Consider the following 15,132-nt stretch of genomic DNA (forward strand, 5'->3'; position numbering starts at 1 on the left):
TATAGTTTGACTGTTGACCGACGGCTTATAATAGGGGCTTAAAACAACTGTTTTGTTACTTAATTGGCCAATATGACCAATAAAAAACAAACAGTTAAGTAAGAAATCAACAATTTCTATCTGTATACAGGGAAGGTTTTTTTTACCTTTTTAACCCTCCTTAATGAGGGTAATTTTTATCATTAAAGCAAATATAATTTTAAATGCATAATATACATTATAATTAAGTGAAACTTAATTTCGTTTCCGGACACGGTTAGGAAGGATACGGGAGATCAGTAAAATATGGTGACAAGGAATAAACCAAAAGAGTAGGTCAAATATTGAGATACCCTGTCATTGGCAGTCGTGGTGGAGGTGATGCAACAACTACAACAACAACTGCCACATTCTAGCTTACACTTCATACACATTGCCAAACAATTGCCAATATGCATGAAGCGCATTGCTGTCTGCTTCAGGGATCTACTCCGGACCTACCCAACCATATCAAAGCGTCTCAAACATCTTTATACTCAGATAAAAACCGACACCTTTACAAGAGTATCATATAATTTGCATATACACTAATATAAATTGCATAATATGACTTGAAATCTGATTCAGGGATCTACTGCAGACCTCCCAACGTAAACAGTACTAATCTCCACATATTTACACCTAGATAAAAACTGGCAACTTTACAAGAGTATCATATAATTTGCATATAAACTGATAAAATATGGATAACAGTCATGGGAGATGACTCTTCTATACATGTAGTGTTTATAGGATCTGTTTTTAATTAACAATTGGGCTTACCTTTTCACCCTCTGTAATTATGAGGGTAAATTTTACAGTACAGTGAATATGTGTAAAAGCATAATAAACATAATAAAGAAATTAATTAAATAAAATTGTACTTCATCTCAGGACACTTCTGTTGGCAGGTAGCACTGTAGGTTAAAGTGTAGTATAATAGAATTATCATTATATATATAGTCCAAAGTTCAAATTGGGGTGTAACCCAGGTGATTTTTGACATTCAGAATACCGCTGTTGTTTATTGTTATTTGATCTTTAATAATTTTCCCATGAAAGTCCCGCTAGGTATGGTAGTATTTTCAGAAATGATTTAACAAAGCTATACTCTTTCCAGTAAGCATATTCCAATGTGTAATTACAGTGGTACAGGGATCCCTGTAAATATAACGTCTGTTAGGGTGAGGGATGGGAGATCAGAGGGTGTTCGATATAGTGACAAGGAATAAACCAAAAGAGTAGGTCAAATGTTGAGATTCCTATGGTTGGTTATATAGGGTTATAGGGCTGACTCTGCAGCCAAACAGAGCTGACACAGCAGCCCTACAGTAAGAGGGGGCTTTTTATTTTGCCGACCAAGGCAAGGCTAGGCTACTTGCCTAGGCTATTACAATATAGAGATCTACTCTAGACCTACCCGAAAGTTAATCTGAGTCTCCAACATATTTATACCGAACACAAAGACCAACACCTTTACAAGAGTTTCATATGATTTGCATATAAAATAATAACTGCATGAAATGCATTAAAGTCTGATTCAGGAATCTACTCCAGACCTCCCAACATAAATAGTACTTATCTCTAAATCTCCAACATATTTACACCGAGATAAAAACTGGCAACTTTACGAGAGTATCACATAATTTGCATATAAACTGATAAAATAAGGATAACAATCAAGGGAGATAACTCTTCCATACAATTAATAGCTTAAAAGATCTTTTAATTGACAATGCGGCATATTTGGACAGATTGGGGTCTACCAACACATATATTTTTTCTAATTTTTCATCTATTTTTATTACATTATTCTAAACCAAGTTAGCCGGATCAAGCTGGTCAATATAAAGGAGACCTGTGATCATTGGAAAAAATGTCATAATAGTCCTATTCTTGTAGTTCTTGTAATTTTTATTATTAATTCCTTAATAATGTAATTAAAAAACAGTGGAACCCACTTATTATGATACCGAAGGTGATTGTTACACAGTGTAGCCAAACTACCCAGGTAAAGTTTTTCATTGTGAGTGACCTCGCTTCACCCCAGTCAGTGGAAAACTATAGATCAACCTTCACGTGCTTGTCATAGATTTTACTCTAAACAAAATATATAAAGTAGTTGACTGTTATCTAAGATACACTATAGGAATGTGTATCAAATGGAAATGATAATTGAGGCCTTTTAACCAACCTTTCTAGCACGTTACATTCTGATAGGAAACAAGCATTCGTTTTATAATTATTCATGGTTACTGTGACATGTCATGTGAGAAAATCATGGCGAAGTACATACAGTTTGAAGAGAAGATATTACAAGACTCTGTCATGTCCAGGTGTGTAGGATAGAGAAATTCTACCTGAGGGGTTTTTAAATTTGGTAAATACTGATGCTTGACGACTATGGTTTTGCACCATTTTGAAAATCCTACGGATGGAATTTCTCTATTCTTATACATCCGAGTATTTCATATTATATTATTTTATAATATTCTACATTAACGAGTATTTTCTCTTATATCCAAACTAGGTGAATTTTTAAACAGGTTTATTAGGTTAATGTTTTTTGTCCCCCAAAGAGTTTTGATATTTGAATAACTTGACTGTTACAACAATATTGATATGGGAACAGATTTGTACCAGATACAGTCTTAATGATTTTTTTTTGTTTTTGGGTATCCTAGGTATATTGTAATCCTGGCGTATTTTAGTTGAATCAACTCCTCAACGAATGGCTATACATGTAATGTTAAAGATAAATGAAATTATGGAAAACAATCATTTACTTAAAGCTGCAAGTAAGGGTAGCTCAGAAGTTTGAAATACTCTTTATTGCTTAGTGTATCAAGTATTGTGACCCTTCTAATTTGTAACACTCTTTCTGTTTGGATATCTTGCCGGGGTCTATATTTCTATAGAACCCACTCTGCCGGGTCTATAAAAGCACATGTGAGGGGAAATAACTTAAACTAGAATCTCGCTTCATAACAACAAAGATGGCGTCCGACACACACAAGCATTCAAGGTTTGCAAATCATCAACAGGATGAAATAGCCTACACACAATCTTAGATGATAGCAAATTTGAATTCAATGAAACAGGCAATAAGGGGGCCGCTAGGGTGCTTATTGCAAAGATGGTTGTGTATTGTCCAAAATATTGCAAAAAAGGTGTCCGGTAGGGGCTATTTTGGTAGCAGTCAAGTACAACTCAAACTCACAAAGTGACTTATAACTTTGCAGGAAAAAAAATAATGAAGGATTGTCAGGGTGAAAACTTCGTTATATCTGGGTTAGGAGGGGTCTACTGGCTCATAGACCCCTTAGATCTTTATAGACCAGACAGGGTCTATGAGCCTGTAGACTCCTCCTAAACCCGAGATAACTAATATTACCCAATGTATACGTCATTTGCATAATTTACATATTTACTCATTCACACCTGAAATTTCATAATGAACTATTCCAACCTTTGGAAGAGTTCAAATGTGTCTTCATACAGGGGTGAGTGAGTTAATAGAAGTTGTCTTCACTGATAAGTTGCAAGGTTAAAACAGTAAAGAACTCAACATTATCTGACCCTAATTACAAAAAATGCAAATGGTACAGATACAGAGTTATATAGATTACTGGTGACATCAGGGGTCGACACTAAACACTAGTCCTCTAGTCCTGGACTAGTAGATTTCAGCAAGGACTAACAGTGAATCACCAAACCTATCTGGTCCTTTGGACATGTGAAAAATATGATTATACAAGAGATCCCAGAGGGATCTTGGCGCCCACCTTTGTACCATCTTCATTAGTTCTTTGTCAGTTCGATCTTTTCTCTTCTTTCCTCTAATCTGTTTGATCGAGTCAAGTTAACAGTAAATGCACCTTGAGGTAACTTTTGATCTAAAATTAATACTGATGTGTATGAAAGCCAACCTTCAAAGTGAGTTTGTCCTTTCACATATTTACTAGTACAGTACTTAATGAGAAAGAAAAACTACCTGTCGGCCATGTTGTTTATCCGATCAATCTCAAAAGTTTCCCTGCACAGCTCAGGACCAAGGGGAACCTACATATAAAATTTGAGAAAGATCCCTCTGATACTTTCCGAGGAATAGCGATAACAAACTTTCAATATCAAAATCAAAGATGGCTGCCTGTCGGCCATGTTGTTTATCCGATCAGTCTCAAAAGTTGCCCTGCACAGCTAAGGACCAAGGGGAACCTACATATAAAATTTGAGAAAGATCCCTCTGGTACTTTTTGAGAAATAGCGATAACAAACTTTCATTATCAAAATCCAAGATGGCTGCCTGTCGGCCATGTTGTTTATCCGATCAGTCTCAAAAGTTGTCCTGCACAGCAAAGGGCCAAGGGGAACCTGCATATAAAATTTGAGAAAGATCCCTCTGGTACTTCTTGAAAAATAGCGATAACAAGAATTGTTTACGGACGGACGACGGACAACGGATGGACGACGGACCACGGACGCAGGGTGATTTGAATAGCCCACCATCAGATGATGGTGGGCTAAAAATCAGAATGTTCCTTTTTTCAATTTAGAAAACTGCTTAAAATAAGATATATTGCATGATGATGGTCAATTTTTTTACTAAAACTTCACCATATTTTTATGGCAGCAGCTATTTTAAGTCCCCTACACTCGATTATTTTTGGTGTATCATGCTGTAGATCACGATGTTTCCTTATCAGGAAATCTTGGACTAGTTATTTTGACAAAGGACTAGTAAATAATCTATTCAACTAGTCCTGTGGACTACCAAGCAAAACAAGTTAGTGTCTAAATAACACCGCACATTAATAAGCAATTAAGCTGTTTATTTTGGGACATTAATAAGTTTAGAATAATTAAAAATCAGAACTCAGGGTTTGGATAATCAGTGTGACTGTAACTAAGCTTCCACTATAAGTTGAACTTGAACTGCATGAACTTACCAGACGACCCTCGACGGACTGTGACCTTGCCTTTGACCTCTGTGAGGACACGGGGAGTTGGTCTTGAAAGGATACAGACTGAAAGTAAAAACGTTTTGGTTTTCTTAAGAAATAGGTAGTGAGTTATTAGAATTAATCTCTAAATTTAAATCTTATTGCTGATGATCAAATATTGTCCATTCAACTTTCTGTATGCTAGAAAATGTTCACAACTGTTTAACTTTTTCCACAATGATGGCGAATCTATCATGAAAGTGGTGTTTATAGTATAAAGCATACTGTATAGTAATTACATGTGAAGGGGGAAATTTGCACTGGGAGAATATTTGACTTGTCAAAAGTTTCTCTGTATACAGTATTGTATCAATTGTACCTGCCACAACTCTAAAATTAAAAAAAAAAAAAAAAAAAAGCTGATGTTGTAAATGATCAGTATGAGAGTAAAACTTACCAGTTCTGATCTCATGGAATGGTCCATTCCTGGGCGGGGACTGGCAGGTCGTGGCCCTGTCAGAAAACTGGACGTTGAATCTTTGAGAACACCCTGTAAAGGACTTGCTGGCCTGTGTCTGTCATTGGCATTGGGGCTAAGAGAGCGAGCCCGGAGTACGGATAAGTCCTGATATTTCGAAGCGGCGGGCATAACAAGCTGGGGACTCAGTGTATGTGCTTCTTCTTCGTTTTCAGCACGCAAACTTGAGAAGCTCGAGGAGGGATCCTGCTCCTGGAAAGATGAACTTCCGCTTCGGAGGATGGGTGAAACTGATCTTTTGGGATCAGGAAATGAAGAATCTGGTCTAGGAGAACCTGGCCTCAGTGAATCTGACAAAGACGTCCTTGACCTTGGGTTAGGGGATGAGGACCGAAACGGCTCTTCCCTTGAGGAAGAAACTGTCCTTTGAGATTCATCTCTGGAGGATGTGACAGATCTTGGATGCATGGGAGGCATGCCACTGATTCGATCTCGTGCTCGCAGAGTTGGGCTACGGGCCCTGGGAGGGGTTTTGTAGCCCGAGTCTTCATAGTCCTGTAGGGTGGGGCTAGATCGGCCCATTGGGGAGGGAATATCTTTGAGGGAATTATGCCCTCCCGACTGGTTGTGATTAAGCTCACTAAAGGCTGGCTGTAAAACAATCAGTAAATAAAAATGTTATGTAGGTATAGTTTATATCATAAATGTTCACAAATAAATCCTACCATATCAGTTCAATATAGTTATCAGAGTCTATCAAATGTAGGTATGAGGGATATGGATATTCTACCCGATTGTGCACCCAAGGGTAGAATATCTATATCCATTCACATACTTACATAATGATTGTGTATTTTATTTCATCCACATCTTAACCAAAATTTTGGTTAAACAGGTTTTACATAATAAATATTAAATACTAAATATAGCAAAATTTCTAGATAAGATACACAAACAAGGGCCATATTTGGAAAGAGCAGAAAAAAGCAGGGTATTCCGTCGATATACCGCAAATTTAAAAATCCATGTGAAACCTTCAGGGTACCTGGAGACACACATGGTGGGGCAGGTGACTTCATACTTTTTCACGTCAGATCAGGTAAACGAACCCCGGCTGCCTTTACATCACATCTAGTCCTACTGGCCCCATTATAACATTAAAACCATATAAAATCCTACAGGTCCTACCTTGTCCATGCTAGAACTCAGATCCAACACTGTCCTAGTTGGGGACTTGGAATCCTTCCTAGACACTGGCAAATTAGACCGTCTCTCTCTCTCTATCTCCTGTTGAATTCTGGACGATTCACGGTCAATTTCTCGACGGACATCATCCACTGAAGTTGAGCTCTTGATTGGTGATCTGTAAATACAAAAATAGAAAAAACTAAACAACCAGTGGAAAAAATGTATACTGGGAAATTATTGCCCAGTCAAAGTTTCGCCCTTCTCCGGTAAAATCCGCATTCACCCAGTTTTAAATAGGCCCTTCACATTTTATTACTATGCATATTATGATGTTTACTAATGTTCATGATAAATTTGCCCTCATTACAGAGGGCGAAAAAGTAGAAAATTAAACTTTAGCAAAAATTTCCTGGTATACAATATTACTGGATGTATTTAAATGTTAATATGTTATTTATATAGGGGATGGGTGCGTGGCCATGTGTGTTGGTCAGTGTGTGTGTAGATCACCACTTCCCCCCTACTCAGCCCAAGGGGATTTGGGGGTGTTATCTGCTTTCTGTGATGTTGTGAAGATTTGAGAAATCCACTTTATACACTCAGATGTTTTATGACATCAGCTTTTATTCATTTAGTTAATTTGTTCACAGTGGTTAAGTTAGGAAACTCCACAGTTCTTCTACTGTATGAAGGCCTTAAGAAATTGTGTCCTGTTAAATGTCATACTTACCAACTTTTTGCAATTTCTATGGGACGCGTGCTCAGAATTAAATGCATAAGTAAAATGCGTGTATGTACACACTCAACTTTCAGGTGAAATTATCAGATCTTAGAAAATAGAAATAGTTTAGCTAATTCACAGGTTGAAAATGCTAAATTTTAGGGTCCGAAATTGATTGATTGATTGATTGATTGATTGGTTTGATGTCTGCTTCACTATCGAGTAGTTTGGTTATCAAGAAGATGAAGAAAAGACAGAATAATGAGTAGAAGGGATAAAGTATGGAGTAAAGGCCATCTATCCTATATGTATTAACGTCTATCCTATATGTATTAACGTCTATCCTATATGTATTAACGTCTATCCTATATGTATTAACATCTATCCTATATGTATCAATCTAATTTTTGTAAGACGACTCCTTGGCCTGATGTTTGTCTTAACCTTACACTAGTCGTATAGCAGCACCAAATCTGGACCGGAAGTGAGGTACTGTGCCGCCCTCTTAAATAGGGAGAGTTGGCAAATATAAAATCTATCTTATTTCTTCTAAATTCACATAAAAGCAATGATGGTTGCAGATTTTATAAGATGTCAGAACATTTTGAATATATCTGAAGTAATATTTCAGTAAAGTATTGACTCGACAAATATCAGGAATGTTAGCACAGTTGATAAGCTCCTTGCTTTATAACCGAGAGGTCCAGGTATTGAATCCCAGTGGCAGATTTTTTTTGAGAAAAAGGAAATTATAATTAATATATATATCTTTCATATTTCACTCCTCGCTATAATGAAATGGGCAGGAAACTAATATATTAAAATAATGCAGAACAAATTGGAACTCTTCTTTGATGGAGATACAAAACAGTGTACAGGACTCGGTACCTTAAATGATTTTTCTCTATTCAATTGCCACACATTATCATTTAAACAATACCTTTAATGCGGTGTGAACTTGAACTTGAACCGATCGATCCTTATAATGAATTAAAGGCATATTTAGTGTAGGTTACGATAATTATCACCTGAAAGCAATTAGCACCTTGTACTAAAGGTGCTTAATGCTTGTGAATAGACCCCCACATTGTACTAAGTGGTACAAATGCTTGTGGATAGATCCACACCATGTACTAGGTGCTTAATAAACGCTTGTGAATATATAGACCCATACTTCGTGGTAGGTACTAAACACTTATGTAGAATTGAAAGCGATGTATACAGACATTTTTATTTAAACAATCTGGGTTATTTGATAAGTTGTCACTGATACCGATACTATTGTTGATGGTCAGATGCTTCACTAGTTACCTTTAACTCATTCACCCCTATATATCTAAACTGGACCAGCCCAGTCATTGATTTGGTAAGGTACAAATGTGAATTGAGGGGTGAATGATTTAATTTGACATTTCACACTTCAAGATAACTTGTTTATATTTAATACCATATTCTTGCATACTAGACTGAGATATCAGCATTTCCGGAGGTGCTGGAAAACTCTATCCGACCCATGGGTCTAGATCGCTTACACACACACAGACTAGCGGGGGAATTATAGTCATCTTTTGATGCTATTGTTCGTGACGTCATTTTATGACGTTTTGAGGTCAGTCAGGGTCATTGACATCATTAACAATTGTCATTCGTGCTGCATATGCAAATGAGAACTGCGCAGACAGTTTACAACTTTACTAAGAGAGCAGCTGTTTTTTTACAGGTTTTCGGTAATAAGCAAGAAATAGAATGCATCCCTGGTGTGAGGTAAGGATAAGGTAATTCAAACCATCGGGATAAAATATTGAGCAAAAGACCCTCGGCAAAGCCTCGGGTCTCCTGCTCAATATTTCATCCTTTGGTTTGAATTACCTTATCCTTACCTCACATCAGGGATGCATTCTATTTACATATACCCTACAATGTAACTAAAACTAATCCAAATCTTCTCTTTACATGTACCACACCTGGAGCTAACTTAAATCTTCTCTTTACATGTACCACACCTGGAGCTAACTTAAATCTTCTCTTTACATGTACCACACCTGGAGCTAACTTAAATCTTCTCTTTACATGTACCACACCTGGAGCTAACTTAAATCTTCTCTTTACATGTACCACACCTGGAGCTAACTTAAATCTTCTCTTTACATGTACCACACCTGGAGCTAACTTAAATCTTCTCTTTACATGTACCACACCTGGAGCTAACTTAAATCTTCTCTTTACATGTACCACACCTGGAGCTAACTTAAATCTTCTCTTTACATGTACCACACCTGGAGCTAACTTAAATCTTCTCTTTACATGTACCACACCTGGAGCTAACTTAAATCTTCTCTTTACATGTACCACACCTGGAGCTAACTTAAATCTTCTCTTTACATGTACCACACCTGGAGCTAACTTAAATCTTCTCTTTACATGTACCACACCTGGAGCTAACTTAAATCTTCTCTTTACATGTACCACACCTGGAGCTAACTTAAATCTTCTCTTTACATGTACCACACCTGGAGCTAACTTAAATCTTCTCTTTACATGTACCACACCTGGAGCTAACTTAAATCTTCTCTTTACATGTACCACACCTGGAGCTAACTTAAATCTTCTCTTTACATGTACCACACCTGGAGCTAACTTAAATCTTCTCTTTACATGTACCACACCTGGAGCTAACTTAAATCTTCTCTTTACATGTACCACACCTGGAGCTAACTTAAATCTTCTCTTTACATGTACCACACCTGGAGCTAACTTAAATCTTCTCTTTACATGTACCACACCTGGAGCTAACTTAAATCTTCTCTTTACATGTACCACACCTGGAGCTAACTTAAATCTTCTCTTTACATGTACCACACCTGGAGCTAACTTAAATCTTCTCTTTACATGTACCACACCTGGAGCTAACTTAAATCTTCTCTTTACATGTACCACACCTGGAGCTAACTTAAATCTTCTCTTTACATGTACCACACCTGGAGCTAACTTAAATCTTCTCTTTACATGTACCACACCTGGAGCTAACTTAAATCTTCTCTTTACATGTACCACACCTGGAGCTAACTTAAATCTTCTCTTTACATGTACCACACCTGGAGCTAACTTAAATCTTCTCTTTACATGTACCACACCTGGAGCTAACTTAAATCTTCTCTTTACATGTACCACACCTGGAGCTAACTTAAATCTTCTCTTTACATGTACCACACCTGGAGCTAACTTAAATCTTCTCTTTACATGTACCACACCTGGAGCTAACTTAAATCTTCTCTTTACATGTACCACACCTGGAGCTAACTTAAATCTTCTCTTTACATGTACCACACCTGGAGCTAACTTAAATCTTCTCTTTACATGTACCACACCTGGAGCTAACTTAAATCTTCTCTTTACATGTACCACACCTGGAGCTAACTTAAATCTTCTCTTTACATGTACCACACCTGGAGCTAACTTAAAATTTCTCTTAACATGTAGCCTAACTTAAAACCTGATCTGATGTTTCTTGTAACAAGTACCCTACAAATTAACGTACGTAAATCTTTAGTTTCCCTTTACTTAAGTTGCTGAGCTTGACTAGATGGATCGTCGACGACCAGATAGCCCAAATGGCAGAGCAGCCCAAATGGCAGAGCATTCTCTAGAGTTTTGAGTGTCCCGGGTTCAAACCCCCGGCGGCCGTGCATTTTTCAGTTCAAACCTTGTTTGAACCATTTGGTGAATTCTTGACAAGAGGATACCCGAACCTGGATTGTAAATAGTTGTGTCTTTGGGAGTAAAGACCTGGAAAAAGGAGTGAGGAATATGTAGCGGAACTGGACTGGGTTGATCGTCGGTGACCAGGTAACTCAATTGGTAGAGTGTCTGATTAGAGTTCGAACTCCAGGCTGGCTGTGCATTACTCCACTCCAATTACACATAAAATATATATCTACATGTACCTTAATCTGATGTTAAGATTCTCTTAAAATGTACACTACATGTGTTTAACTCATCCACCTCTGAAGACACATTTGAACTCTTCCAATTCAAAGGTTTGAATAGTTCATTATGAAATTTCAGGGGTGAATGAGTTATTTATGACCACTGAACACATGTACATACATTTTTATAATACATGTTCTAATGTATAGGATCAGTACTATTGTAGGTAACGGTATAGGTCATATATCTAATAGTGTTATTTAGTAACATGCTACTCAGTTAGGTCATTCATAAATCCTTGTGGTATCAAACAGGTGTAGTGCTGCTCCGATCAAACCAATTATCTGATGCTTAATTAGATCTTGGCAACTTGTCAAGTTTCATAATTGTTTTACTTGAATGTGATAACACTGGTAACGTATATGTGTATATCCTATTTCAAAGGAATATAGGTCTATATACATGTATATGTATATATATTAATTTTGTTATATTTCTATTTTTAAGTTTAAGCTGATGATTTCTTTATGGTTAAAACAAATACATAAAAGTATTTTGATAAAGTATACAACTTACGAGAACGGGTACAAATAATATCTATATTCATATCAAGTTTGGCATCTAAGTTCAGTATCTATGACAGAACAGGTATATCATGTATCCCTACCTGAAATTAAAATCCAGAATAAAATCTGTATAGTAATTTGTATTCCTGCTCTACAGGGAAAAAACATGACTAGATATTATAATCAAAGCCCTTCGGGTCAAATTTATCACAAACAAACCCGCAATACGAAAGCCACAATATTATTGATGAAGAAATCCTAGAGAAAATCAATACCAGACCTATATGTACTACCTACCTGTAGTGTATTACCTAGGGAACTAATTACCTGTTAATGGCTTTTCCAAAGAGAACATTAATCGTCTCGAGAGCCTTTATTAGTTTCTGACGCCTGGCTCCAACCTCAGGAGTTTCTGGTTGTTCCATGATAGCCAAATATATTGCAATCTTTCCAAACCTGAACTAAATGCAGCTTACAAAATTTTTCTTTTCTTCTAATTTTCCAATATCAGAAATATATATCTGCATCACCGAGTCTTTGGTTACAACACTTAAAAATCTCCAAAATTTCTTCTATTCCTGAATTTTCATCGCCTAAACATTTTTAGATCCACTTGATTTAAGCTTTATACAACACATCAGAAACTTGTATCACTGTAGTATATTTTCCATGACTGTTGACGCCTTATTATGGAAGCTCCATGTTGGATCCGAGGTTATGAAGTCATGAGTGCACAAGATTGTTCGGAGGGCGGTAAAACTATTTACCGAATTAACAGCTAGATCTGTGTGTTAGTTTGTCACAATGTAACAGTTCAAAGAGAATTGTTTTACATAGCTAAGTGACAAAGCATGATCAGTGTTGTACAGCTCTGATAAGTGTATACGGCCAATATCTGTGAGTGTTATCATTGGTGGGGATCTCTGGGTGTTTAAGGGGTGTTTAAGAGCTATACATGGGGAATGGGGTATGTAGAACAGCGGTGTGCCCCTAATGTAAATAAATTCTTCTATTTTTGGTACAGCCTATGAACATTTACAAACATATAGATATATTTATAAACTATGTATATAAAAATCTATTTTTTTCTAAATCCAATTATATTTCAATTTTTCAGTATTGCTGAATTCTTAAAATTACAATTTTTATGCATCGTTTTTTTTTCCCTACCATTTAAAACATCCTAAATGAGTACAAAAAATCTGCCCAAACATGAATGTATTTAACCTTTTACTTACTACTTGTGATAGAAATCCAAAAAAAATCTTTATTAGGTTACGTACTTCAAATTTAATTGGTCATACTGAAATGAGACTATAAGCAGTCCTGTGTATTCCCTCGTAGGGCCCTTACCGGCCCTATGACAGGCCCGAGGGGATAAGCCGGGTGATACAATTGGGCCGGGCTAGGTATCTGTCAGATCTTGATGAGCTGAAGTGTGGACCAGTCAGGACCACCTTTATACTTCACAACTCTTCGGTACAAATTAACAGACCATGTCACATCCTCCCCAGAACAACGTACATGACTGGGGTGGTTACTGCACATTTTTAAAGGGATATTTTATTTTAAAAGAAGACCTCAATTATATATTTGGTTAGTAGATTTAGAATTTTGAGAAATATTATTTTAAAGGGGATTGTATTTTTGAAAGACATTTCTTTTGATGAATTTCTAGCTGTAACTATTTTGGGATGTACGTCCTTTCTGGAGAGAGCTGATTTTATCAGGGATACAGTTTTTAAAAGACATGCTGCTTCAGAAAAGATAGTTATTGTACATGTAGCTGAGATTGCAGAGATATTTTTTCAGCTGAAAATACATGTGCATTATGTTTAAAGGAGATTTTTTTTTTTTGGAAACACTATTTCAGGAAGTTAATCTCAAATGACACATACAAATTGAGAGAAAAATTAATAACAACCAAAATATGATTTAATGTATAAACAACTACCTGTGTATTTCAATGAAGAAAAAAGTAAACGTGTTCATTTTAGATGTGAATTTCAAACAATTAACTCATTCACCCCTGGAATTTCATAATGAACTATTCCAACCTTTGAATTGGAAGAGTTCAAGAGTGTTTTCAGGGGTGAATAAGTTAAGCATTTTCAGAAGAACAGCTTTGTTTCAGCACCGAAAAATCTTACCAATCGTGACATTTCTCTGCTTCAGTATACACAGAGTTTGTCTCAATCTGAATTAATGCTTCAGAAGTCCACCAGTGTTAGGTGTTTAAACTACCCAACAATTTAACAGAATTAATCAATGCTGTTACACTATATAATGCAGGAACAAATAGTAATTTTATTTATTGACCAAAATTTTAGTGAATTACCTTTTTATATCAATACTTAAATGGACAAACTATAAACTTTTTTTGTTGTTGTTTATATCATCATGTGATCTGACCAAAGATATATGAAAAGGACTATGTATGGTTTGGGTCTTTTTTGGCCCCCAAATCTATCAAAATTAGAAATCTACAATAGAACATTCAAACGACTGTTTCTTGAATTTTGAATACTTCCCCAGTACTATTATGTAAACATTTATTTGTGTTTTCAATTTTGGCTGCCATGGTAACCAGGTCATATTTGCATAAATTATTGAAATTTGATTATTCAGTCAATTTTGACAGGTTTTCACCTAGTTTTTCTCTTAGTTACCATAGAGCGCACTCTTGAACCAACTTTATATTTCTCCTTAAGATGTATTACAGGTGCCTACACATTATACCTTGATATTAAGTTTGTTCAAGCATGCGTTCTATAGTTTCTAGGAGAAAAACTATGCAAAATATCATAATATTCACTGAATATTCAAATTTTTCTAATTTATGCAATTTTAAACTTGCTACCATGGCAACAATAATTAAAAATATAATTAAATATTTTCATAATAGTATTTGGGAAGTATTCAAAATTAAAGAAACAGTCATTTCAAAGTTCATTTAAAGGTTTTGAATTTTGATGCATTTGAGGGCCAAAACAGGCCCAAACCATACATAGTCCTTTGGTTATCAATCTATACTAGGTTATAATATAACTAAATAGAAATCACATCTTCTGATATTTGTGGTTTATTATACAAAGGGCTACAATTGATGCAAGTCATTGAATATTAACCATACAGCTGATAAGTCCTATGCAATGATAAATTACCCTTATATAATTGCCGATTGATGGGCAGATTGGTTGTCTGGTTAACATTCCAACCTTCTACGTACACAGATGGCCTGGATTTGTTGCCATAAAGTGCTGTAGCATAGAATATTAAAAAAAAACTCAG

At 36.0% G+C, this 15,132-nt stretch overlaps 1 protein-coding gene across 9 annotated transcripts in view; it reads right to left on the reverse strand.

The window, feature by feature from the left end:
• Nucleotides 1-15,132, reverse strand: part of LOC110462203 (myosin-3-like) — a 133,212-nt gene that overhangs the window by 41,605 nt on the left and 76,475 nt on the right. For all 9 annotated transcript variants that reach the window (XM_021516055.1, XM_021516051.1, XM_021516056.1 and 6 more), the window contains 3 exons: nt 6,628-6,802; nt 5,419-6,090; nt 4,968-5,045 (listed from right to left, as the gene is read on the reverse strand). In XM_021516055.1, coding sequence (XP_021371730.1) covers nt 4,968-5,045; nt 5,419-6,090; nt 6,628-6,802 — 925 coding nt within the window. The remainder of the gene's footprint in view (nt 1-4,967; nt 5,046-5,418; nt 6,091-6,627; nt 6,803-15,132) is intronic.

Source organism: Mizuhopecten yessoensis, unplaced genomic scaffold (genome assembly GCF_002113885.1).
Source record: "Mizuhopecten yessoensis strain PY_sf001 unplaced genomic scaffold, ASM211388v2 scaffold10759, whole genome shotgun sequence".
In the NCBI taxonomy this organism is placed as follows: Eukaryota; Metazoa; Mollusca; class Bivalvia; order Pectinida; family Pectinidae; genus Mizuhopecten; species Mizuhopecten yessoensis.